A 27,513-nucleotide genomic window follows, 5' to 3' on the forward strand; every position below is an offset into this window, starting at 1 on the left:
TGTATCTCGTACCTAGTGTTTCTTTTTAGGTTTGCTATTTTTCAAATTCTACATTTATTAAGCTTGAACATTTATTAGGCTTGTTTGCACAACAAGGCTAAATAATTATATAAACTTTTCTCAATCTAAATAGTGGACTTTGGTAGAATTAAAAAATAAGTGTAGTGCAGGTCTATGATGATTTTTAGTGCTACTATCATCTAGTTCTGATTCTGGTTCTGTCTTGGTTAAATCCCAAGTAGTCCTGATTTTGAACTGTTGTAGTCCTGTTTTAATTCCGGATCAGTTCTGGGTCTGGTTGAATTGGGGTTTAGTCCCTGTGTCTTGATACAGCCCCGACTTTGTTCTGCCTTGCTGCTTAATTAAAAAACTAGTTTAAGGTGTCCTGCATGTGTGATATATATTTTTCCCTATATGAAGTCATTCTTTTTTGAACAAAACTCAAAACAGAGCCTATCAATCTTTCAGTCATTTCTAACCCCCCCCCCCAATCCCACATGCATACTACCCTTTAGGGCTAAGCCCCGGGTGTTTCAAATGTCTGGCTCCGCCTCTGATTGGCATCAGGATTTTACTGTAAAAAAAAATCCCTGCTGCTTAAACTTCAAAAATCCCAGCCAAATACGTCATGTAAAGTTACTCAATATGTTTTGATCAGACCACTTGTCTGATCATTTTTACATTTTTACATAATTTTTACAATTTTTACATCACACAAAAAACCCCCAAAAAAAAACCTTTATTGATTTTCCAGTGTTTACTTGTTTCTTTAGAGAAGAGATAATATTTATCAGGACTAAACTGTTTCCCAACCTGCTGCTGGGAAATTGTGTGTACGTGTGATTGGAAAGAGGATGAATAGACATTTTGTGGGAGTGCACTAGGAGGGAGGTTAGTGAATAAAAGAAGGATGCTGCACGGCCACAGTTTACTTTAGCAGCAGAAAAGGGTCGGGATAATGAGGAGGACTCTGCTGCTGCTGGCCTCTCTGGCCTTTGCTTCTCTCACTTCTGTGGCTGATGGAGCTCCATTGTAAGTAGACCTGCTGTACTTTTACACATTCCCAGTGAGGTTGAATTAATTCATGCAAAACAAAGCCAATGTTATTATCTTGGATGTGTGCAGAAGGTTTAATTGCATTGAATTGAATTGAATTGAATCGAATTGAATTTTTGCATGAATATATTATTTTATTTTGCATAGTTTCACATTCTTTTTTAAGCAAGAAGGCATGGGTGGTATTTGAAGGAAAAGGAATGAGGAAAAACTTATGGAAAAAAAATATTATTAATGAAACCACAGTCCAACTAACTTTATTGCTAACTTTATTTTATTTGTTATTTTGTGTAATGAGAAGCTGCAGCCAGGTCTGCAGCTTATGTAACATAAGTCAAGGTAATCTGGTATTTAAAGTGATGACAAGAAGTTGTCCTAAACTTTGTCCAGAGTTTGCACAGTGGTGCATTACGCCAGACAAAGCAAATAGAATCCAGAAGCATGATGAAAAGATGTATTGATTTAGTTTTGGACTTTATTCAAGATAATCAATAGATCACATAATCAAGAAGAGTCACATGGGAAAACAGCCGGTAAATACTTTTTTTGAAAGTATTTGTCCATAAAACCTTTATACAATAAATAAATAGATAAAAATAATAATTCATTTTTAATTTTTAATTAAAAATAATTATTTCAGCAATTATTAACGTGTTTTTCATGGTGTCTAAAATGAACATATAACATAATAAATAAATAATTTATTCTTTAGTCAGCAACAGCATGTGTTTATCTACACAGAGACTAATATCATTAACATCTTTCTATGTTACCACCACTCTGCAGGCAAGTGATGTCTGCCCCAAACTTGTTGCGGGTGGAAACTGCAGAAAACATCTTTGTGGAGTGTCAAGACTGCCCTGGAGTCGGAGACGTTAGGGTTGAAATCAATGTGATGAACCATCCAACCAAAACTAAAAGGCTGGCAACAACATCTGTGACCCTCAACGATGCAAATAACTTTCAGCAGCTTGGGAAAGTAACGGTAAGTTGAATTATTTGTTTACTGTATGATAATATTGTTGTTATTTCTATTTCATTAAATATTCAATTATCATTGAATATGCCATCCAAGTCTTTATAGACTTTTCATACTGGTTTCAGATCCCTGCAGGAGACTTCAGTAAAGATCCCAACGTGAAGCAGTACGTGTACCTACATGCTCATTTCCCCGACCGCCTCCTGGAGAAAGTCGTCATGGTTTCCTTCCAGTCTGGTTACATCTTCATTCAGACAGACAAGACCCTTTATACACCAAACAGCAAAGGTGAGTCTACCGCTACCTCATGACTGAGAAACAGCACACACAAGGGTAGTTCTGTGGTGACCCACTAGAGGGCTCCACTCAAACCCAAGCTTAGAGGAGGGGTTTTTGTTGTGTTTGGGTGCGATGTGCTCAGTTGATGTATGGAGGTGAATAAAGCTGGAATGGAAAACTAGAGCTCCCGTGTCGTGTGTTCCATGCTTCCATAGTTCTACCTTTATTTTATTTAATACAGATTCAATATTTTTTTCAGGACCATTCAATAAACTTAATGAAACATGGTGCTGCTCCAATAATTTAGTTTTGAGTTTGAGACAAAAAACTGCTTGTTACAGTAATTATGTGGCTATGGCATCACCTTACACAAATTAGAAAGCTGCTTTGTGTAGTCCATGCAGTCCCTTGGAAAAAGGTTTGATAATTATTTTCAGTGAAGATTTGAAAGGAAAAAAATCACATATTTCCCTCAGTTTGACTAAGACACATTTTAAATGAATGACCTTAAATGAAATTACTAAACTGAACTTCTTGATTAAATATTCCTCCCAACATGTATACATCACTGCTCGAGCAGCAAAAATAACATCTTCTCTTCCCTTCAGTTCATTTCAGGATGTTTGCACTGACACCCCAGATGGAGCCTGTAGAGAGGGATGAAGCAGCCCAATCTGATGCTTCCATTGCCATTGAGTTTGTGGTATTGTGGTTTATTCTTCATGGGTTCAGAAGTGAAATTGACATTATGCAAGGAAAACAAATATTTTATTTGCAAAGAAACAAAACAACCAAAATACATCAACTTTGTCTTGAATTTTTTTATATTGTCATTGGATTTTTTTTCCAGACACCTGAAGGCATTGTTTTACCACATGGCCCAGTCTCTCTAAAATCAGGTATTCATTCTGGAGATTTCCAGCTTGGTGAAATTGTTAGGTGAGTATTATTATTATTACTGTGATTATTATTATCATTATTGTGGCATGTGGGGAGTGGCTAGTTATCTCCCATCATGCTTTTCGAATATGTGTTTCTGTTTAAGATGCTCATTGTTTTTTGTTTAAGTTTATGTGACTCTTATCTGTTCGCTTAACTGTCCTTGTTGATGCTGCAGTATAAATTCACTGACAGTTATTGTTGATGGAAAGAATTTAGAACCATGACTCAGTTCAGACATGTAGTCATTGACCATCTGAAGCACAGTGTAGTATAGCTGAAGTGTCCAATAAAGATCTCTCCCTATCTAATTTTTTTGTAGAACAGCAAGTTTAACTTTTGCATGGGTGCTTTGCTGTTAAGAATACTCAGCTGGCCACATTATTATTATTATTAGTATTATTATTATTATTATTATTAGTGTATATTATGAAGTTTAGTATGTGCTACATTGATTAATTTTACTATATAATCAATCATGCATAACTTATACACTTCCATAATTTGGCAATTGTAGTCTAATTAGATCCTGTGTGTAGAATATAGTCTGCAGTCTGATTAATGTGCTGCCTTGAGTTTTATAAATGCTTGGACTATTTGATTGATCAATATATCTCTCTCTCGCAATCTCTCTCTGTGTGTGTGTGTGTGTGTGTGTGTGTGTGTGTGTGTGTGTGTGTGTGTGTAGTACTGGACTGTGGAAAGTGGTGGCAAAATTCCAGAGCAACCCACAGCAAATCTATTCTGCAGAATTTGAGGTCAAAGAGTATGGTGAGTATCCCATTATCTGTACAGTACCTGCACAACATTTCTTTACTGTTTTTAAATGTGCCATATGTAAACATACACGGCAGACCCAGTGGCATTTTGATGCTTCTTATTAAAGCTTTGACGGTTGCTGTCCACAATACTCACAGAGCTGCAGCTCTCCCGCTGCCCGCTCAACACTATCACAACAACACAACCACAGGACCCAGTACAATATTTAATTTGGCGGGGCGTGATTGCGGATGCCGTGCAGGTGCGTCCGCCTCCTCTGCACGGCACCGCAGGCCACGCCCCGCCACATACCCCCATCGCCCGACTGAGGCCGGGGAACCATCCGGCTGAACGTACTCCCCCCACCGCGAGCGGGAGAGGGGATCAGCCCGGATCGTCGGCGCCCCCGGGCCCTGGCCAAGTGACGGGGAGTTGTGAGTTCAAGTGGCTGCCCGCGAAACCAGCAGCTTCGGCGAAGCTGGTCCAGAGGTCGGCCACGTGGCAGGTGGACGCGGCGCGGTCGGTACGGTCGTGTGCCCCGGCTCGCAGGCGGCTGGGCAGATGTCCGGCAGGCACCGGCCTCTGGTGGAGGTGAGGCCGCTCTGCTCACCCCGCTAACCTCGGGCTTCGGTGGCGCGGACTCCCTTAGCACGGGCACCACCGACTTATCCCGCGGCTCCTCCGCCCCTCCCGGTGGGAGCAGCTCACGTTCCCCTCGCTGCGCCTCTGGCGCTGGAGCGGCTCCTCGGGCGCCACCATCGCTGCTGCCCCTACCGGCTGGAGCGGCTCCTCGGGCGCCGCCATCGCCGCTGTCTCTCCCGGCTGCAGCGGCTCCTCGGGCGCCGCCATCGCCGCTGTCTCTCCCGGCTGGAGCGGCTCCTCGGGCGCCGCCTCCACCGCTGCTGGCTCCGCCGCCTTCTTCCGGGGCGCAGGAACGGGCACCGGGCCCTGCAGAGCCCCAGCGGCTCCTACGCGAGGTGTGGGGAAAGGCACTGTGGCAGGCTGCGTGCTAGCTGGTCGCAACCTGGGGGCCGGCACGGGCGCCTGCACGGACTGGATCTCCTCCACTGCAGCGCCATTGGGGAGCGCCGGTGGGGGTGGTGGTGGTGTCGGGCAGGACCAGATCAGCGCCGCCAGATTCTCCATCCTCTGCAGATGGTGTTCAGTCTGGTCCTGTAGCTCTTCCCGCCTGCGGCGACACACCGCCGCCTGCTCCTGCTGCGTGGCCGCCAGCTCGGCCACCATTCTCGCCAGCTCTTCCCTCTGCTGGCCCACCCCTGGATCTGCCGTGCCTCCCGTCCTGGGTTTCGGCACCACTGTAAACATACACGGCAGACCCAGTGGCATTTTGATGCTTTTTATTAAAGCTTTGACGGTTGCTGTCCACAATACTCACAGAGCTGCAGCTGTCCACAATACTCACAGAGCTGCAGCTCTCCCGCTGCCCGCTCAACACTATCACAACAACACAACCACAGGACCCAGTAAAATATTTAATTCGGCGGGGCGTGATTGCAGATGCCGTGCAGGCGCGTCCGCCTCCTCTGCACGGCACCGCAGGCCACGCCCCGCCACACCATACAAATAGCAATTTGAACTTGACAAAGAAAATATTTTAATCTTGCAGTTCTTCCCAGTTTTGAGGTGAAACTGATACCATTAACACAGTTCTTCCACGTGAACAGCAGAGATTTCACCGTCAGAATCAAAGCTACGTATGTAATTGTTTTGTGGATTTAAGTAGTATATATGTGATCGTTTGTTGTTACATTTTGACCTGGGTTCGAACTGGTTGTTCACAAGCACATCTTTATTTCATGGTTTAAGGTATCTGTTTGGTCAGGAGGTGGATGGAACAGCCTATGTGGTATTTGGGGTCATCAAAAAGGACCAAAGTAAGCAGAGTTTTCCAGACTCTCTTCAGAGAGTGCCGGTGAGCCTATATTTATACTTAAGATTTAGCCTTTCCATATAAAGCAATGCTGACATAAGAATTTAAATACCTCCTACTATTCAGAAACTGTATTATTGTGCTATAACTGCGGAACATATTTTTACATAAACATTGTCATGTTGCTGAATTAGATTGAAAATGGTGAAGGAGAGGTGACACTGAGGAGGGAACACATAACAAAAGTTGAGAGGGACATCAACAGCCTTGTAGGGGGCGCCATATTTGTATCTGTCAGTGTGCTGACAGAAAGTGGTAAGAAAAAAATTACTGTTTTTTGTTTTATTTTTTATGAATCCTGACAATTTTTGGTGATATGTATAATTATTTTCTTGTACCCTGTCACAGGTAGTGAAATGGTGGAGGCCGAGCTTAGAGGTATCCAGATTGTTACATCACCCTATACGATCCACTTTAAAAGAACTCCAAAATATTTCAAGCCAGGAATGTCCTTCGATGTTGTGGTAAAGCACTAATTTACATTTGCATAGTCTGACATAATGTTACACGGTGAAGTCATAAATTTGATATGTCAGTTGTGTCATTTGAAGAAATTATAATTGCTTTACAAAGTGTCATGATCAGTGTTGGTCAAGTTACTTGAAAAAAGTAATCAGTAACTAATTACTGATTACTTATTTTCAAAAGTAATTAATTACTTAGTTACTTAGTTACTTTTTTTAAAAACTATTTACAACCTGAACAGGTGATAAAGCAATAGATCTTTCAGCTCAATTCTACTTTTTCTACATAATCCATCATACAAAATGTAATCAAATGGAAAAGTCTCTTTTTAAAACTTGTTTTATTAGTTTTAATCTTTTAACTTTATGCATCAAGCAAAAATTAAAGTATATGTAACATTCTCTGACTGGAAGAAATTTGTTTAACATTTAAACCTATTTTCTGCACATTCCAGCACATTAAAAAAAATAGTTTTTTGTGTTTACACTCAGTCTTTCAAATAGATGCAAGTGAAACACAGCAGAAAATAAATAAAATCAAAGACTAGCGGTCCTGTTGCTCTATTTTCACCTATAAAGCAGCAGCGTTCCTACGGGAAAGTAACGGTAATCTAATTACTGTTTTTGCAATAGTAATCCCTTACTTTACTTGTTACTTGAAAAAAGTAATCGGAAAACAGTAATGCGTTACAAGTAACACGTTACTGTAACAATGCTGTTTGTTACAAGTAGCGCGCTACTGCCCATCACTGGTCATGATTCAGTTTCTCTTGTCTGATGTTAGGTTGAAGTTTTAAATCCTGATGAAACACCAGCAGAAAACGTTCCAGTAGTGATTAATCCTGGGGCAGTCAGGGGATTCACTGCAGCTAACGGCATGGCTCAGCTCCCCATCAATACAGAAGGAAATGCAGCTGAGCTGAGAATAACTGTAAGTTTAAAGTTCTGAAAAAGCTATAAAAAGAACCCCCAGCAACAAAAACAACACTACTTCCACTACTACTGCAACTACTTAGAATAAAAACAAGAATGACAGCATTAAAAATAACTTTTAATAATAATAATAGGGCAGCACAGTGGCTGCCAGAATGCTATTTTGGATTGTTCTGGCTCACTTTAACGCTTGCTCACACAAATGCTGGCCTCAAGCAATAAAGATTATCACTTACTTATCACTTAATTTAACTTGTTGCTCATTGGTTATGTATACTGGGCTTTAATTACAGGTCCTGACTGATCCTTGTATACTTGCAAATGAAAGCACATGAATGTTTGTCTTATGCTTAGTATGGCTTATGTTTGTGTGTCTTTAATTACAGGCAGTGACCGATGACAACATTCTTACACCTGATAAACAAGCAAGAGCAGAGATGACAGCAAGACCGTACCAGAGCAAGACCAGGACTTTTATCCACATAGGTGAGAAAAATCTTGAAGAAGCATTGCATCAAGTAAAAGAATAAAGATTGTTACTGTAGGTAGAAGTGGAAGTATACTGTGTGAAACAGGCACTAAAAGATGTGTTCAAACTATAACATTTATTGAAACATATTTGCAGGTGTGGACGCAGCTGAGCTGAAAATATCAGACAATCTAAAAATCAACCTCAATCTCAACCATCAGCCAAATCAAAATCATGATATCACATATCTGGTGAGAGATGTATTCATTTGTTTTTGTATATATAGCTATTTTTTCTGTGATGCAACAACTGGTCATAGTACATACATGTGTGCTTAAGGTGTTAGGTATTAATATGCAAATCTTTCATTTCCCCAGATCCAGAGCAGAGGTCAGCTAGTGAAATACGGCCGTTATACGACAAGAGGCCAAGTACTGATTTCCCTGATACAACCAATCACCAAAGAAATGCTGCCATCGTTCCGCATCATAGCATACTATCATACAAGTTCAAATGAAGTGGTATCAGACTCTGTTTGGGTGGATGTAAAAGACACCTGCATGGGCACTGTAAGAGACTCAAGAGCTGTGAAAGAGTGAATCTTTACAGCCAAAATGCACAAATATTACTCATTTCTACAGTAGTACTTATTTTTTTAACATATACAAATTTGCATGTCACCCTCACTTAGCTGAAACTGGAATCCTCACGACCTGCTGCAGCCTATGAGCCTCGCAAGATGTTTGGTCTGAAAGTCACAGGAAATCCAGAGGCCACAGTGGGACTGGTTGCAGTTGACAAAGGTGTCTACGTCCTAAACAACAAGCACCGCCTGACACAGAAAAAGGTCATTTCTCAATTATTTTTTGCTTTTTATATTTTATAAATTGTTTAGCTTCAGTAAACAAATTGCACATATTGGATTTCATATTAATTTACGTATTGCATACATACCAAAAATGTCACCTCTCTGGTGGGGAAGGAGGCTGAGTTAGTGCGTGAGGTTGAGACGTGCCGGCTAGATATAGTCGGGGTCACCGCAACACATGGCCTGGCTCTGGAACCATTCTCCTGGAGAGGGGCTGGACTCTGTCTCAGTCTAGAGTTGCCTCGGGTGAGAGGCATCCGGCTGGGGTGGGTATCTTGGTATCCCCTCGGCTTGCTGCTGGTATGTTGGGGTTTCTCCCAGTGGACGAGAGGGTTTGTTCCCTTCGCCTTTGGGTCAGGGAACGGGTCCTGACGGTCGTCCATGCTTGTGCGCCGAGCGGCAGTTCAGAGTATCCAACCTTCTTGGAGTCCCTGTGTGGGGCACTGAAGGATGCTCCACCTAGAGACTCTGTTGTCCTACTGAGAGACTTTGTTGGGTCTGTGTTTCCACAAGCCCTGCTAATTCTAGAGACTTATTCATCATGAAGAAAACAAGACAGTCGATCGATCAATTATTTGCGCAAGGGAGGCCTCGTCTGTGTCCACCACAAAAATGACCCCCAGATCTGACCTCCTCCTGCTACCTTTTATTGAGAGACAGTTCACACAAAACACGTCAGAACAAAGACACGCCCCCTTGGTTCTAAGACAAAGCATTTATGTATATGTGTGAACTTCTGTAAGAGTGTGTGTGTGTGTGTGTGTGTGTGTGTGTGTGTGTGTGTGTGTGTGTGTGTGTGTGTGTGACCTCCTACTGACCAAAGGGTCGTAAACCCAGGAAGCCTACATCAAAAGAAGCAGATCCTCCAGATAGGATGTATCTGCAATAAAACATTACAGCCCCCCACCAGAACCTCGAGAACCTGGGGGGAAGGACAGTGGAGTTTCATCAGTTAAAACACTGTACAAATGGTAAACATAAAAATTACAAACATCTAACAATTCAACTCTAACATTCCCTCCTGTTATATTGTTTTTATGCTCCAATTATTTCTATGTAGTACATTCTAGCCATACACCTCTTGCTTAACATTTTCAGAGCAGGCATTTATATACAGGCTTCTGTCATGTCAGTAATTTCAGTCATATCATGTTGTTATAAAAGTACATAATTAACAAATGTATTGGAAATCATCTTAGTCAGCATTGATCTTATACAACGTAAAAATGCATCCTATACATAAGCAAATCAATGTCAACAGTCCAAAAACAGGAATTAATATTTTCAAAAGAAGATGCCACCAAGGACCAGACAGTAACCAACCTATCCAGCCTTATGGTGCATCTACTCCTGTCATGTAATTCATTATGTATTTGTACGTGGCCGTGACTCTGGCAGACGAGCTGAACACTTTCTATGCTCGCTTCGAGGCTGCAGCTAAGGACTCCAACAATGCTAGTGCTAGCAGCGCTAACGACTGCAGACAGGAAGATACTGCCAGCACCGGAAACGTGCTCGTCATCTCCGAGCATGAAGTAAGGAGAGCCTTCAAAAGAGTGAACACCAGGAAAGCAGCAGGACCAGACGGCATCCCAGGTCGCATCCTAAGAGACTGCGCATACCAGCTAGCTCCTATGTTCATTGAGATATTCAACATCTCTTTATCTCAGTCAGTGATCCCCAGAGGTGGGACCAAGTCATTGTTTTGCAAGTCTCAAGTAAGTCTCAAGTCTTTATCCTCAAGTCTCAAGTCAAGTCTCAAGTAATGTCAGGCAAGTCCGAGTCAAGTCACAAGTCTGAAACTTTGAATTTCAAGTCCTTTCGAGTCTTTAAAAAAACAAACGAAAAAATAATGTTGCAGTTATATGCTAAATGTAAATATTAGACCATATAATTTTAAAATCTGTGTTTTTCTCAGCACATGACAAAATAGTGAACTTAGAAAATATACACAAATTGTGAAATTGCACCTCTTTAAAATGCAGCTCAATTAAACCTAGCTCCAAGAATAATTTTCACCGACAGTTCTGAGATAAGCTGCATGTTATTCTTGGATGCGGTTGTAGGACCAGCTTTAAAATCGCATGACAAAAATATCATACACATTAAAAAAAAACTGCATCACCAACGTAGCCTGGACAACATTTGCTAGTTAGATGAAGTCAGCTATCTCATCTTAGCATATTTATATGCATATTTATAATTATACGGTTCTTGGAGTGAGTGCATACACTCATGAAGTTTAGTAACTTCAGGTCACTGCAACAAGCCCAGGTACAGTTTACCGACGGATGGGTACAGGACCTTGAAATGCACCGTGTAGAACGAAAGACCATCGTACGTATCATAAGTTTACCAGTCTCACAAATTGTCTTCATAAATACACATTCGTTAACCGTTTATTAATAGGACCTTTGAGCTCAACGGTAATTAATTAGTAGTGGAAATAATTTCTGGTACCCATCACAGAAATGTAGCAGTGACAATAATACTGTATGCTGTAATCGTACTGGACAATTAGTGATACAAAAAACCTGTTTTATCCTGTGAATAAAAGTATATGTATTTGTCAATGTACCATAATAACAGAAGCGAAACACAATATTGTGTCAGGACAATTTACTATTTATGCACAATAAACAAAGGAGCATAGCGCGACAATTTATGTTCAGCGCCAGACTTGCTTGTAACCTATATCACCAATTATGTTATGAAAATGACGTATTAACTACTAAAAAACACTGACCTTCGTGTAAATGCTTGGAGCAGACTAACCTGTGAGCTGGAGTGTTCTGGGACGTTATATTTGGTCTTTGAATGGCTGCAATCCAGGCCATCCGTCGCGTCTTTGTTACTTCGGAAACATGGCTCGAACAATTTCTCTTCAACGACGTAATCCGATAACAACCAATCTCTTTACCCGTCGGCTCCCCATGGCTGTCATGCGACCGGCTATTGCAGTTAATAATACAACGGCTTCTTGACATTTTTGTGTTTCTTTTTATCGCTGTATAACTGATTTTAATTGAAAGCCTGCGTGCGCTAGTACCGCTTGCCACGAGTTCCCAGAATCCTTTGCGGTTCTACCTGTGAATGACGTCACATTTTCAATCTCTATATAATATGCATGTTAAATTTTATATTTGGGGTAAAATATCAAGTCTTTTCAAGTAAACCGGTTCAAGTCCAATTCAAGTCCCAAGTCATTGGTGTAAAAGTCCAAGTCAAGTCACAAGTCTTAGAACATTTTTTCAAGTCAAGTCTAAAGTCATAAAATTAATGACTCGAGTCTGACTCGAGTCCAAGTCATGTGACTCAAGTCCACACCTCTGGTGATCCCCACATGCTTCAAAGAGTCCATCATTGTTCCTGTCCCGAAGAAACCCCACCCTGCTTCTCTCAATGACTATCGCCCTGTAGCCCTCACCTCAGTAGTGATGAAGTGCTTTGAACGCCTGGTCAGAGACTTCATCATTTCTTCACTACCAGACACACTGGACCCACTACAGTTCGCTTACCGTCCAAATCGTTCCACAGACGATGCCATCTCTCATCTCCTCCACACATCACTCACTCACTTGGACACTAGAAGGGGGAATTATGTTAAAATGCTCTTCATAGACTACAGCTCTGCATTTAACACCATAATTCCCTCCACATTTACCACCAAGCTGGAGCATCTGGGACTCAGCTCATCTATGTGTCAGTGGATCTCCAACTTCCTAACTGGCAGACCACAGGCAGTAAGGATGGGCGGACATGTCTCAGCCTCTACCAGTCTCAGCACTGGAGCCCCCCAGGGGTGTGTTCTGAGCCCCCTGCTGTACTCTTTGTACACATATGACTGTGTGGCCCCTACCAGCTCCACCACCATCATCAAGTTTGCTGACGACACCGTCGTGGTGGGCCTGATCTCTGATAACAACGAGACGGCCTACCTGAAGGAGATTAGGAATCTGGAGGACTGGTGCCAGAGGAACAACCTCGTTCTAAACGTCAGTAAGACAAAGGAGCTGATAGTGGACTTCAGCACTAAGCAGGAGAGGAACTACCAGACCCCCGTCATCAACGAGTGCCCAGTGGAGAGAGTGGACAGCTTCAAATACCTCGGAGTTCACATCACGCAGGACCTGTCATGGTCCTGTCACATCAACACCGTGGTGATAAAGGCCCGACAGCGTCTCTACCACTTCAGACGCTTGAGAGACTTCCAACTGCCCTCCAAGGTGCTCAGGAACTTTTACTCGTGCACCATAGAGAGCATCCTGACGGGAAACATCTTAACCTGGTTCGGGAACAGCACCATGCAGGACAGACGAGCTCTACAGAGGGTTGTGCGGTCAGCTGAGCGCACCATCCTCTCCGAGCTCCCTGACCTGCACTCAATCTACAGCAGGCGGTGCTGGACCAAGGCCAGGAAGATCGTGAAGGACCTCAGCCATCCCAACAACAAACTGTTCTCTCTGTTGAGGTCAGGAAAGTGATTCCGCTCCCTGAAGACCAACACAGAGAGACTGAGGAGGAGCTTCTTCCCGCAGGCGATACGGTCTCTCAATCACACCACCACACAGTACTGACCCACACATACAGTTCTTACACACACACTGGACATTCTGGACATTGTTTTCACTTCATCACTTTAAGCATATTTGCACTGCACAAGACATAATGTGGATTGCACAACACTGGACATTATATTCTTCATTTCCAGTTAATACTTGTACAGCTGCTGCTATTGTGTATATATTTATTTATATTTCTTCATACATTCTTATATAGTTCTATATTGTGTATTTTGTTGTACAGTTATTTTATTTTCAACTTTAATTTATATATTTTATCTTATTCTTTCCCAGTTAAATTTACCCTTCATTCTAATTTGTGTTGTACAGTTATTTCATTTTTAACCTTAATTTATATTTTATTCCTTCCTAGTTAAATTTACCCTTTTTAATTTTTCATATTTATTTCCTATCTTATTCATAGCCTTTTCCTTTTTTGTTTGCTTTAGGTCACGAGCAGTTGTCCAAGCATTTCACTACATATCGTACTGTGTATGACTGTGTACGTGACAAATAAAATTTGAATTTGATTTGAATTTGACACTCGGGTAAAGAGAGGGGCTGAGCTGTCAACTGATCACCACCTGCTGGTGAGTTGGATCAGGTGGGGAGGGAGGACGCTGGACAGACCCAGCGCACCCAAACGTACAGTGAGGGTGTCCTGGGAACGTCTAGCAGAGGCCCCGGTCCACGAGATCTTCAACGCACACCTCCAGCAGAGCTTCAACAGCATTCCGAGGGAGACTGGGGACATTGAGTCCGTGCTGGAAAGGAGAGTCCGTCTGTTAGTCGAACCTCAGATACAGGAGGAACAATGCGGTTTTCGTCCTGGTCGTGGAACACTGGATCAGCTCTTTATCCTCTTGCATGGGACATTCGAGGGCACATGGGAGTTTGCCCAGCCACTCTACATGTGTTTTGTGGACTTGGAGAAGGCATTCGACCGTGTCCCTTGAGGGGTCCTGTGGGAGTTGCTCCGGGAGTATGGGCTCAGAGCAGAGCCACTGCTCATTCACATCGAAAGGAGCCAGTTGAGGTGGTTCGGGCATCTGACAAGGATGCCTCCTGGGCGTCGTTTTCCAGGCATGTCCCACCGGGAGGAGGCCCCGGGGCAGACCCAGGACACTGCTGAACACCTTGGTGTTCCCCCGGATAAGCTGGAGGAGGTGGCTGGGGAGAGGGAGGTCTGGGCTTCTCTGCTTGGGCTTCTGCTCCCACGGCTCAGCCCCGGAAGAGCGGAAGAAAATGGACGGATGGATACAAAAAACCTGAAACTTATTATGTTGTTACAGCATGCTAACCTGTGCCTCAGAACAACTATGCATTAGCTGGGACATACGCCAGACGGCCCCGTAGGTCCCCAGTTTTATTTGTTGCTCTGAGTGTGTGTGGAGAGGAGGACAGATTATTGTGAATCTAAAATAAAAAAAAAAACCTAAAAATATGACGGTGAATTTAACGTAATAATTTACAATGTCAACAAGCCATTTTTTATTTTTTAGCCCTTTTTTTTTTAAATTTGTGAGCCATATTCGAGTCCTCTTATTGTACGTTTACTGTTCAATTTACATTCTTGTATGTGTTTGTACTTTAACCTGTAGGTGTGGGACATAGTAGAGCAGTATGACACAGGCTGCACACCTGGTGGAGGAAAGGACAGTATGGGTGTCTTCTTTGATGCTGGGCTATTGTTTGAGTCCAACACTGATGCAAAGACCACATATAGACAAGGTGACAAAGCAACAGAGCATCCCACTCTTTTACCATTGTCTAATACTTTTCTCTCGGCTTCACTGTTAAACCCTTGAAGAATGATGATTATTTCTGTCATGTTTTTGAACAGTCCAACAAAAAAGGTTGTGTTATATTCTTCCTATTTTAGTAACACAAAAACCAAATTCAGTTTCAGGCTTGTTTCATATGATATATTTTGTCTGTGTTGCATTTTACAGAAATTAAATGCCAGCCTGTGAACAGAAAGAAACACAACGCTGCTGTAATGGATGTCAGAAGCAGCTTATGTAAGTATATACATATAAATATATATTTTACATAAATAACTACATATTAATTCATAATTTCACACATATCACTGTTTTTAATTTTGACAGGCTATGTATTAGTCATACGTATTTTTTTTACGCTTTTGACTTCATTACAAGATTTTCTGTTCACAAAAAGACATATTTAAAAATATATGTTTTTAATTTTACAGTAAAACAGAGTTCCTATACTTTCTTCCACAACCGTCTCTGTTTTCATTAAAAAAATTATACAGACCCAGTAGAAACTGAGTGTTGTCTGGATGGCATGAAGGAAACCCTCCTTTCATCCACCTGTGAGTTCCGCAGCCAGTACATTGTTGATGGTCAAGGCTGCCGTGATGCTTTCCTGCGCTGCTGCAAGGCAGTGGAAACTCTTCGAGCAGAGAAGAGGGAGGAAGACCTCAAACTGGCTCGCAGTAAGAGATGGAAACAAAATGGGAAGGGGTTATCTCATTCATACTACCTGTCATAAAATTCACAAAATTATATCATTTTTAAACAAAATCCAGGTGAAGGAGAAGACAACAGTTTCATGGACAGCAATGATATTGTTACTCGCACCAATTTCTCAGAAAGTTGGCTCTGGTCTGATATCAAATTGCCTCCTTGCCCTAGAAACACACCTAACTGGTGAGTCACTGTAAATCACAAACACATACAAATGAAATTCAAATTCAAATTCAAATTTTATTTGTCACGTACACAGTCATACACAGTACGATATGTAGTGAAATGCTTGGACAACTGCTCGTGACCTAAAGAAAACAAAAAAGGAAAAGGCTATGAATAAGATAGGAAATAAATATGAAAAATTAAAAAGGGTAAATTTAACTAGGAAAGAATAAGATAAAATATATAAATTAAAGTTGAAAATAAAATAACTGTACAACAAAATACACAATATAGAACTATATAAGAATGTATGAAGAAATATAAATAAATATATACACAATAACAGCAGCTGTATAAGTATTAACTGGAAATGAAGAATGTAGTGACCAGTGTTGTGCAATCCACATTATGTCTTGTGCAGTGCAAATATGCTTAAAGTGATTTAAGTGATGAAGTGAAAACAATGTCCAGAATGTCCAGTGTGTGTGTAAGAACTGTATGTGTGGGTCAGTACTGTGTGGTGGTGTGATTGAGAGACCGTATCGCCTGCAGGTAGAAGCTACATCTTAAGCTATCTCTCAGACTGTAAACATTTTTCTCTGTTTCAGTGACACCACATCATTTGTGAGAAATGTTACTTTGCCAGATTCAATCACAACCTGGCAGTTCACCGGCATCAGTCTGTCAAGAACTCACGGTGAGGATTCAGTGACTAAAATATGTTTTTTTTTCGCCTTCCCTTTACTTTTTTTTTTTTTAAATGTCCTTCTTTTCTGCATATTTTCTTTAAGGAATCTGTGTGGGTGATCCATTTGAAGTCATTGTCAAGAAGGATTTCTTCATTGATCTCAGGCTGCCTTATTCTGCTGTCCGTGGAGAGCAGATAGAAATTAAAGCAATCCTCCACAACTACAGCCCTGATCGAATCACTGTAAGTACAGAACCACAGTAATTACTGGACTGAAACACAGTGGTGTTCAAAAGTGTCATCTTGTGAGTTTATCATGTGCATTTTCATGTTGTGTTCTCAAAATCATTTTCATTTTCACTTGCCAGGGTGAATACATTTCCTTAGTTAAGGTTGGCTTATCATATTTCGTTTATCATCAACTAAAATTGAAGAGTACAATCCCTTTTTCATGTTGAGTTTATTAACTTAGTTTTATATAAATAAGGAGAAATGAAATTGCAGAAAGTTAAAGGAATGCTTAAAAATCTCTGTATTTATTCATGATCTTTGTATTCTTCCAGTTTGAAATACAACGTTTTAATCTCTTCTCCAACTTTGTCATTGCTCTTTTTCTTTTATAAAGGTACGTGTCGATTTGACTGAGGAGGAGCATGTGTGCAGTTCAGCTTCCAAACGCCAGGAGGTCACTGTTGGGCCCGAGACCACACGATCTGTACCTTTTGTCATTATTCCCATGAAGGAGGGAGAACGGCACATTGAGGTTAAAGCAGCTGTTAAGGACTCATATCTCAATGATGGAGTCATGAAGATGTTGCGGGTGGTGGTAAGAAAACCAATGTTTGCTATTTGGATGCCCAAAAATGTGTTCAATATCACTTTCTTATTAAATAAAACAAAAATGTTTTTTCTTATCTGAATGTGAAAAGGCCTTTCAAAATTGTAGTAAAGGTAGTAATAAAATAATTTGAAAGTTATTGTTTGTTGAGGTTTAGGCACAAAAAGGAACAGACAGAAACAATAACTGGAGTCTGGCTCAATCCCAGACCAAACGTCAGACTGATAATTTTGTACACTAATAATATGTGTTGATCTTTTGTTCTAATCACTACATGATTATTACTGCCCTTAACAATCTCAGAAATCATCAAAAATATTATCAATAATCATACTGGTCAAATGCATTTTTAGTTCATTGCTTGTTTTGTGTCTATTTTGTAAAAAAAGGATTTTAGTTAAAGTGTGACTATAGGAAGATGAAGAACCAGTACAGTACTCCAATCAGTACTGAACAGCAAACTGACAAAACCTAGCCAAAAGAAAAACTACACAGTTATTTATGATAATGTAGGTCAGTTTTATTTTTTATATTTTACTTCTAAAAATCATGGTCATCATCAATATTGACATATATTACTGAAATGCGTTCACTGTATTCATTTGGGAGAAATGTTACATTTACAGTCACATGTAAATGTTGTTTAGTAATTATGCATAATTAAAAATGGATAACAGTTTAGTTAAAATTTAAATAGACCTGACAGTTCAAGCTAAGTCAGTATTTGTGGTTTATATATTGTGATTTTGTAAAGGGTTTTGGCCTCATATTAATATTGATAATGTTATATTTTATGAATTAAAAGGAAAAATACTCTGTGCATATGATAACATTGTAAACCACTACAGTCACTTAATTATTCTCAACAGCACACTTTCAGTATCTATTGCAACTACAAAGTACGCATTTTATAGCTGCAATAGTAATCTGACTACTAACATCATTTGCATTTTTGCTGCTGTGGCTACTTCTCTCACACATCGAGAGAGGTTCACTTCACACATCAAGCCTGCAAAGTTAAACTGAGTTTAGTCATAAAGGCTGCAGTTAGGCTTAGAAAGACAAACTGTGGAGGACTTAATTTAATTATGGATTTATTTCCTGTTTTGTAGCTACTGCACTTTTCTTTGCTAAAATAATGATGACTTCCAATGTTTGTCTGTTTTCCAGCCTGAGGGCGTGCTGGTTAAACATCCAAAGATCGTGACTTTAGATCCTGTTAAGAAAGGAGACAGTGAGTTTATCTATTAAAAAGCTAGATTCTAATTATTCAGTCAAACCCTGATTTTCACCTTAATAAAACCTTTTTTTCTCTGTTTAGATGGTGTACAGAACGAAGTTCTTAACAGTGGAATTCAAAGGAAAGATTTGGTTCCAAACACACCTACTAGCACACAGATCTCTGTGACAGGTGAGAAATATTTAATATTTATGCAGTTTATGTGATTCAGTGGCTATATCACCCTGAAGCTTCTATTATATATTGTTATTGTTGACATTCGGGACTGACTACCTTAATGGGTGTTGTGAACCTTTTTTGTATGTGTATGCATGCAGGGAGAGGACAAGTATCTCAGCTGGTGGAGAATGCCATTGGCGGCAACTCAATGGGTATTCTAATCAGACAACCCTCGGGCTCTGGAGAGGAGAACATGATCTCAATGACCCTGCCTGTTATTGCAACCTTGTATTTGGACAAAACCAACCAGTGGGAAACTGTGGGCTTTGAGAAACGTAATGAAGCTCTCCAACATATAAAAACTGGTAGGCTCTCACAGATGTACATGAATTCTTTGGTGACAAAATAGACACACAGAGCACCTCAAAATTGTTTCTAATTGATAAGAGTCAGATGCAAGTTGAATAGCAGTGAAGTAAAAAGATTGTTTTATTTCTTTAATTGTTTCATCAAGGTTACACAAACGAGTTGGCCTTCCGTAAAAGTGATGGATCGTTTGCTGCATTTGTTTCTCGCCCAGCTAGCACCTGGTGAGGCACCCACAAACATCCATGAATTCATACATAATATTTTGCACATGCTGCTTTAATTTCTGATTTTGCAAAGCCAATTTATAGTAAGGGCAAATAAATTATATTAAGCTATTGTATCCCCTCTTCCTGTCTATAAGGCTGACTGCCTATGTTGCCAAGGTGTTTGCAATGGCCCATCATCTGGTTCCAATACAAGATAATGTAATCTGTGATGCTGTCAAGTACCTTATTCTCAGAGGACAACAACCTGATGGTGTTTTCAAAGAATTTACAGCTGTAATCCACGGAGAGATGAATGTGAGTGCACTGATTTCATTAATACCAGTTCTTCATCTATACTTAAAATACAAAATAACTTATAACTAAATGAGAAACCAGTTATACAACTGCCAATCAGCTCTTATAAATATTAAAAAAAGTTCTGTTAGAAATAATAATAATATGTTTGTGCTTCATCTGTAGGGTGATGTGGCCGGCTTAGATTCAGACGCCTCCATGACAGCTTTCTGCCTCATTGCAATGCAAGAGTCACGCTCAATATGTTCCGACACTGTCAATGTGAGTATTTCACCTGCAAACATTGTTGTTACAAAGTATCTAAAATAATCAAACGGTGATACTTTCTATTGCACTTGCATTGAAGATTTAAACCACAGACCAGCAAAAACAGACAGAATTAAATAAATCTCACCAACATGTTCTGTGGTCATGTCTGTATGAAGATCTTGTAAATTATAGATTGATAAAAACATAAAATATTCAGACTACACCTCTTCATGACTTGGATATACAAAAGCCTTAATTCTGGTGCATTGCTCATGTTATACTGAGTGGTCCAATTTCTAATTTTAACTTTCTCAATTAATGAGACTTGAGAGGCTCACAAAAGGACGAAGATCAAATGCTCCACATTCCAAGATAGTATAGTAATGTTATATTTCCTTATGTTTTGTTTTCCTGTCACTCATTATCTGCCTTTTTTCCCCTTTTTTCATCTGCCCAGAGTCTCCCAGGCAGTATAGACAAAGCAGTGGCCTACCTGGAGAGGCGCCTGCCCAGTGTCACCAACCCTTATGCTGTGGCTATGACATCATATGCACTGGCTAATGAAAACAAATTGAACAAAGAGATCCTATACAAGTTTGTTTCGCCAGGTTTGTACAGACAGACAGGCAGACACACACACACACACACACACACACACACACACACACACACACACACACACACACAGAGTTCAGACTATATAAATGTTTACAAGATCAGTAAATGTAAACTATGATCCTTACTGTTTCAGTTAATTGCAAAAAAAAAAAACAGTTGTAAAAACTGTACTATGTTCATGAGGATTTTTTTTCTAAGTCTTAGTTAAATGAATAGTCTGGTATTTTCAGTGCTTTTAAATTGCTGTCCTGTCCTTCTCTAATACAGGTCACAAACCATAGGCTAAAATACAATAATTTTTTTGGCGTTAATTGTTGTTTGTGAAATGCACTACACACAGGTACACACACACACAGGTCTTTATCACCAGATTCCACATTTATTTATAGTTTTCCCTGGGTTATGACTGAACACAGTCTGACATCTGTCGGTCCCAGCTGATTTCCCTCTCCCTCCACTCCTCTCCGTCTTACTATAAAAAGGGAAGGAAAACCATCATCAGTCCAAATCGCCATCAGCTGTTCTCCCCTGCATCTTCAGCACCGCCCCGTTGAGCTCACTGCACCACTCCTCCCCTGCAGCCGCGCCCGGGACCACACCTCCGCCACACTGTTAATAGTGAAAATGGACTCAAGATGTGAGTTCATCTTGGGTCACATCAGAACAGGTTCAGTGATAGCGACAGTGAGTTTATTTACAGTAAAGTTACAAACAAAGATGACAACAAAAGGAATTGTCAGTTAGTGTGTCCAGGGTTGCAATATTTACAGATCCACAGGAACTCTCTTTACAGGGGAAACTCTCTCTCTTAGAAACTCACTTAGGCGCAACCAGGGGCAGAGATGATATGTGTCAAGAGATGTATTCTAAGACACTTCTTCAGCTGAGAATCAGAGAGGAGAAACACACAGTTTTACTTGCAAGGGCAGCCACAGAGCACTCGCACGGGAGTGAGGGCTCCGAGAGTCGCGCTCTGCCACTGCCCTGGTCTTTATTTATATACATCAGTGGGTGCGTTTGTTCCTTACATTGGAATGTGGATGTGTATATGTTGGAATGTGGATGGTTATATGTGTGTGTGCGCGTGTGACAAAGGACAGACTTCCTCTGCCTGGTACGAAGTGAAGATAAGAGTGTCCAGCTGTCACTATAGCTGTGGGAAGAAATTTATAACAAGTCTTGTAGTGAACAACAGCCTAAGGCAAAATGGCTTAGGTCAACATGCAGCATTCTACCATATGCAAACTTATATCATTAAAAGATTATACTGACTACTAAGTACAATTTTCTATTGACAATATGTGTATTCACATTTTTACTATATTCACAAATTTACTACTGAGGTAGATGTGTTCAAGATATATTATAGTAATAAAAATGTACTTGTGTGATTGTGTCTGTCAGAGCTATCTCACTGGCCTGTACCTAGAGGGGCCATTTACACTTTGGAAACCACAGCTTATGCTCTTCTTGCTCTTGTCAAGACTCAGGTGAGCATGTCTAAATTATATCATCCATCCATTTGCTTCCGCTTATCCTTTTCAGGGTCGCTGGAGCCTAACCCAGCTTAGGGTGAGAGGCAGGGTTCACCCTGGGCAGGTCTGTTGCAGGGCTAACACATAGACATGGGACAACCAGTCGCACTCACATTCAATCACACATTCACACCTATGTTCAATTTAGTATTTCCAATTAACCTAACCCCACCACCCCAACGACATGTGGTCATTGAAAATTCATTCTACAGTATTAAAATACCATCGGACCATTCCAGAGTACTCGATTTACCATTTATTTAATGTAAATTTCTCCATTTAGTTTTATGTTGTGTTATTATTGTGTGCAAACACAAATGAAAACAAATAAGACATTGCTTTGTTATGAACTATGAAAAACATTGCTGTTTTCTTCCATTAGGCAAGTTTCTGGACTGGATTTTAATTACAGAAAGCCTAAAACTCCGAAGTACCTTTGAAAAACGTTTTCCATATTTTTTTTAAACTCTACTCTTGTCTTGCGCTGTTTTAATAAAGAACTTTGAAGATGCCAGACCTGTTGTGAGATGGTTCAACGCACAACAGAAGCGGGGCGGAGGCTATGAATCAATTCAGGTAACACAAAACTTCCTGTCAATGAATATCTTACACAGATATTTTATACATATTATCCCACCTTATAACCTTTGCCTTTCTTTATCTCCCCCACTTTTCTTCTCTCCAGGCTACTATAATGGTCTATCAAGCTGTAGCAGAGTACTGGATCAACGCTAACAAACCACAGTATGATCTGAATGTGGACATCAAGTTGCCAGGAAGGTCGATACCTGAAAAGTACAATTTCAATCAGAACAACCACTATTTCACAAGAACGTCTAAGGTGAGAAGAAGCAACACAAACACAGTCACCATGTAGCACAATTTGTCAGTCTGAAAACATGTCCTCTAGCAGTAAATAAATCTCAGTACTGCTAGTGTTTCTGTCTTTTTGGCAATCCATCTCACCACTCTGCAAGCTTTTTGGTCTATTTCCTTTTTTCCTGTCTAACAGACATTCAATGGAATTTAAATTCAGTCGGTGGGAGCAAAGTGAGCTTATCTCTGTTTTTTTTCTCATAATATGTACAAACACATCTTTGTGTGTTTGTACATATTAATCCCAACAGATTAACGATATAAACCAGGACATCACAGTGACTGCTAGGGGAACAGGAGAAGCAACAGTGACAGTAAGTTATCTGTTAGTTGATCATTTCAGAATCCTAGACAAGGCTTTTTAAACCTTAAAAGAACAGTATAACAAAGACTTATTTATCACACAATATAAAAACACACTTTTTCTGATGCAACAGTTGGTATCACTGTATTATGCTAAACCCAAAGAACAGGAGAGTGACTGCCAGAATTTTATCCTCTCAGTGGATCTCGTAGAAGGTACTTTGATGTCCTTTATCTCCTCTTTTTATTTTACTCATCTCATTAAATCTGTTTGCTTCAGTTTATGGCATTTTATTTGTTTGTGCTCATTTTTTCTTTTTCCTTATTCTTTCAGAAAAATCTAATGCAACTGAAAAGATATACAAACTTAGGATAGAGGTCATGTAAGTACAATATAAACTACACTTTAGAAATAGTTTTGGCTTAATAGGATTTTTTTGTTCCCGTCCATTTAACTCTGCTGTCATTTGAATCATTCTTATCATTCTCTCTACAGGTATAACAACAGGGATCGTGATGCAGGCATGTCAATCTTGGATATTGGCTTACTAACTGGTTTTGCTGTTGAAACAAAAGACCTGGATTTGGTAAGAAGAGACACCCACATTAAGTTTTGTGGTTACAGTTAAAGAAAAAAATAAGACCTCTTAATGTTTAAAAATTGGCCTTTTTGTGTGTCTCTAGTTGTCTAGAGGACGTGGCCGCACCATATCAAAATATGAGATGAACAAAGTCCTGTCAGAAAGAGGCTCACTCATCATTTACTTGGACAAGGTTGGAAATCACACCAATCTTTCTCCTTATCCCCCCTTTTCCCCTTTACCCTGGTGTTTATTTATGTTTTTCACTTTTGTGTGTGTCTGTATTTCAATTCCCAGGTTTCTCACACACGACCAGAGGAAATTGCTTTTAGGATCAAACAGGAAATCCCGGTGGGCGTCTTACAACCCGCAGCCGTATCTGTCTATGAATACTATGAACGTGAGTTTTATAAACATCTTACCTTTGTTACCTTCAGGTGTTCCAATAAGCACCTAGACATGCAAACTGCTGTCTGCCAAGCAGCTGTACTTTTCTGACTACATTGTGCCAAGTCTAAAGTTTGGTTGTTTGTCAGGAGTTCCAGTTAAAAAAAGACAATTTCGCACTCCTAACTTTGTGGCAACAGTTTGGGGATGGGAATGTTTCAACACACCGGTTTTGCACTATAGTGCACAATGCAAGGTCCATCAAGACATGGTGTAACAGCAGTCTGGCGAGGAAGGAGCAGCTAGCAGGTCCAGCGGGCATACTGTGTGGAGGTTAGCCAGATAACTCAAAGCCAGTCAGTTAAATCAAACAACAGACCTTTATTTGACGTTAGCAACATAAGCCCACACAAGCCAGGTCTCCACTGCTTTACTCTGTCCGTACATACATGTGCAGGGGATGGGTAGACAATGCCAGCCCGTTACAATGGTGAGGTCTTTCTTGGAACAGACACATGGGCAGCATGTACTGGCCTGCACAGAGTCTTGACCTCAACTTGATAGAACAGGTTTGGGATGAATTAAAATGGAGATTGTAAACTAGGCCTTTTCATCTAACATCGTCTGACCTCACAAATACACTTTGGGAAGAATGATCAAAAATTCCTATAAACACACTCCTGAACCTTGTGGAAAGCATCCCAGAAGAGTTGAAGCTGTTACAGCTGCAAAGGTTGGGTTGACATCATATTAAACCGTATGGATTAAGAATGGGATGTCACTTAAGTTCATTTGTGTGCGTGATTTGTCATTGCCATATACATTGTTATATCTACCATAGCAGTCACAAAATAATAGAGAAATACCTTCTTTTTTATTGCAGAAACACACTGTGTGAAATTCTACCATCCAGAGAGGAAAGCTGGAAAACTACTGCAGCTCTGTAGAGATAACATATGCACATGTGCTGAAGGTAAACACAATCATATGCATGTGATTAAAAAAGCTTATTTTACAACAGTAATTAAAATGTTTTCATGCATTTTTCTATAACTTTAAATGGTACAGAACACAGCATTAGAAGTGTGATTAAAGTAAAGGTTTCATTTTAATAGTCAAATTTTGAGCAAATGTGTTTTTTATGTAGTTTTGTTTGGGTGCAAGTTCTTCCTGACAATGAACTGGTTAAACCTGAGGGTGGGTGGAAGGCACCTGAAGCTGTGGATATGCTGATCCTGTGTCACAGTGCCTTTTTGGCATACAGTTATGAAAAATCAATCATGGACTCCTGTGTATCCCCAAGTATTCCTGAGTCGCATAGGAGGCTGTCTGACCAACAGCTAAAGCATGGTGAAAAATGGTTCTTAACAAAAACACAAGCACACAGCAAATCTATAACAGGAGAGCTGGGACCGATGTCCAGACCCTAACCCCTTTGAAATGCTGTGGCAGGAATATGATAGACTTATACAGGGGCAAATCCCCACAAACCTAAAACTCCTCAAATGATGTGAGACACTGATTTCAGAGAAAAAAAATACTTATTACTGCTAAAGGTGATTCTGCAAGCTTTTGAATCATTGGGTATACTTTCACACTGCAGTATTCTGGCCTGTGAAAGTACATTTGTTTTTCATAACTAGCTATTGTGCTGTTAGTAACTTTAGATCTATGCACTAATCTACAATTATAAAAGATGCCTATTTTAGCAAATGAGATTTAAATAGTATATTCGACCTTCATATACCTGCAGTCACCTATCAACACACATGAATACATTAGCTTTGCATTTTTACCCTGTCCCTATTGTGTACTTACAGAGAACTGCAGTATGCAGAAGAAGGAAAAAATCCCCAATGATGACCGCCAAGCTAAGATTTGTGAAAGTACAGAGACCAGCAAAGTAGACTTTGGTAAACAAACATAAATGGGTTACATTTAGTTTTATTTAATAGGATATAGTAAAGCAAAAAGCTAAAAACTATACTTTGGCTGCCCACAGCTTACAAAGTGCTGGTGGAAGAGGTTGTAGAAGAGTTATCCACAGACAGTCACAAAGTCAAAGTGCTGGACCCCATCAAAGAAGGCAAGTAGCTACGTCCTTTAAACGTCTATTTTAAGAGAAATTACTAGTTGTTGTTTTTTGTGGCATTAAGATAGCAGTGATGGTTATTTTCTATTATAGCCACAAAAAAATAGGCAATTTGAAGGACAAATCGAGCATTTTATAAAACTGCTGCTTGCTTTTGTACTAAGAGGTACATTTAGTGGTTGACACCATTTACTATCAGTAAGTCAGTGTGGCTTGTCTTGCTGATACCCATTTTCTCATTTAACATTTAATACTCAGCATAGGCATATTGCCAAAATACTAGTATTATCTGTATAATACTGTATTATGATGATACAACTAGGAATATATATGAACACAGCAGCACTGTGTTTGAGCAACACATTCAGTCATTCATAAATCACTGCTCTCAACTGTCATATCTTAATTACAGGGAGTCTTGATGTTGGTTCACTATATACACCGCGCATATTTCTCAGTTATCAACGCTGCAGAGAAGCTTTAAGCCTGGAACAAGGAAAAACCTACCTTATCATGGGCTCAGATAAAGATATTTACAGAGATGACAAAAAGAATACGTAAGTATATTGTTTGTCTGGCTGTGCTTGTGTGTGGTGTATATTTAAACTAATCTCAGAGTTCTATTGATTAATCATACCTTCAGTGAATAAATGTAATTAACTTGAACTGTGTATATTTATCACAGTTGTTTTATTCTGTATTTTGCTGATTGGTCACACAAACACTATTTTTCTTTCAATTGTTCTTTTCAGATTCGAGTACGTAATTGGTGAGAGAACCTGGGTTGAGTATTGGCCTACAGCAGTAGAGTGTCAGACTGACAAATACCGGGATACCTGCTTGGGCTTGGAGGAGATGGTCAATCAGTACTCACTCTTTAGATGCATCGACTAGTAAAACAAAAAACATTTCAAATCTTGTTATTCTGCTGTTTTTACAATTTTCTGTAAAACAGAAACCAATATAACATAAGGGTTTCACCATTTTACTGCAATGATTAAAATGTATTAAAATTTGGTACTGGCTCTGTGTTTATTCAAGTTTATGGTGGTTAATAAATTTCTCGAATTTTTAATGCTTTTGAAACTAATCCATGACAAGCACAACAAAAAGATAAAACATTTGAGATAAAACACCCAGC

At 40.0% G+C, this 27,513-nt stretch overlaps 1 protein-coding gene across 1 annotated transcript; it reads left to right on the forward strand.

Moving 5' to 3' along the window:
• The first annotated feature begins 911 nt into the window (after positions 1-911).
• On the forward strand, positions 912-27,319 carry LOC120722966 (complement C3-like). The gene is made up of 43 exons (XM_040014158.1): positions 912-1,032; positions 1,843-2,041; positions 2,161-2,323; positions 2,923-3,017; positions 3,165-3,253; positions 3,942-4,024; positions 5,640-5,727; positions 5,840-5,945; positions 6,098-6,218; positions 6,312-6,427; positions 7,212-7,358; positions 7,747-7,846; positions 7,986-8,080; positions 8,207-8,398; positions 8,521-8,676; positions 14,861-14,990; positions 15,212-15,280; positions 15,538-15,720; positions 15,814-15,934; positions 16,525-16,613; positions 16,708-16,847; positions 17,230-17,430; positions 18,613-18,676; positions 18,764-18,853; positions 19,000-19,206; positions 19,356-19,431; positions 19,572-19,731; positions 19,897-19,992; positions 20,438-20,588; positions 22,003-22,088; positions 22,632-22,709; positions 22,819-22,974; positions 23,261-23,323; positions 23,447-23,528; positions 23,647-23,695; positions 23,809-23,899; positions 23,997-24,086; positions 24,191-24,293; positions 25,164-25,253; positions 26,101-26,193; positions 26,283-26,366; positions 26,785-26,929; positions 27,125-27,319. Exons 1-43 carry the CDS (start codon positions 959-961, stop codon positions 27,264-27,266), a joined length of 4,953 nt encoding a protein of 1,650 aa, XP_039870092.1. The 5' UTR covers positions 912-958; the 3' UTR covers positions 27,267-27,319.
• Positions 27,320-27,513: the final 194 nt, after the last annotated feature.

The sequence above is a fragment of the Simochromis diagramma genome, unplaced genomic scaffold, assembly GCF_900408965.1.
Source record: "Simochromis diagramma unplaced genomic scaffold, fSimDia1.1 OVJJ01000669.1, whole genome shotgun sequence".
In the NCBI taxonomy this organism is placed as follows: Eukaryota; Metazoa; Chordata; class Actinopteri; order Cichliformes; family Cichlidae; genus Simochromis; species Simochromis diagramma.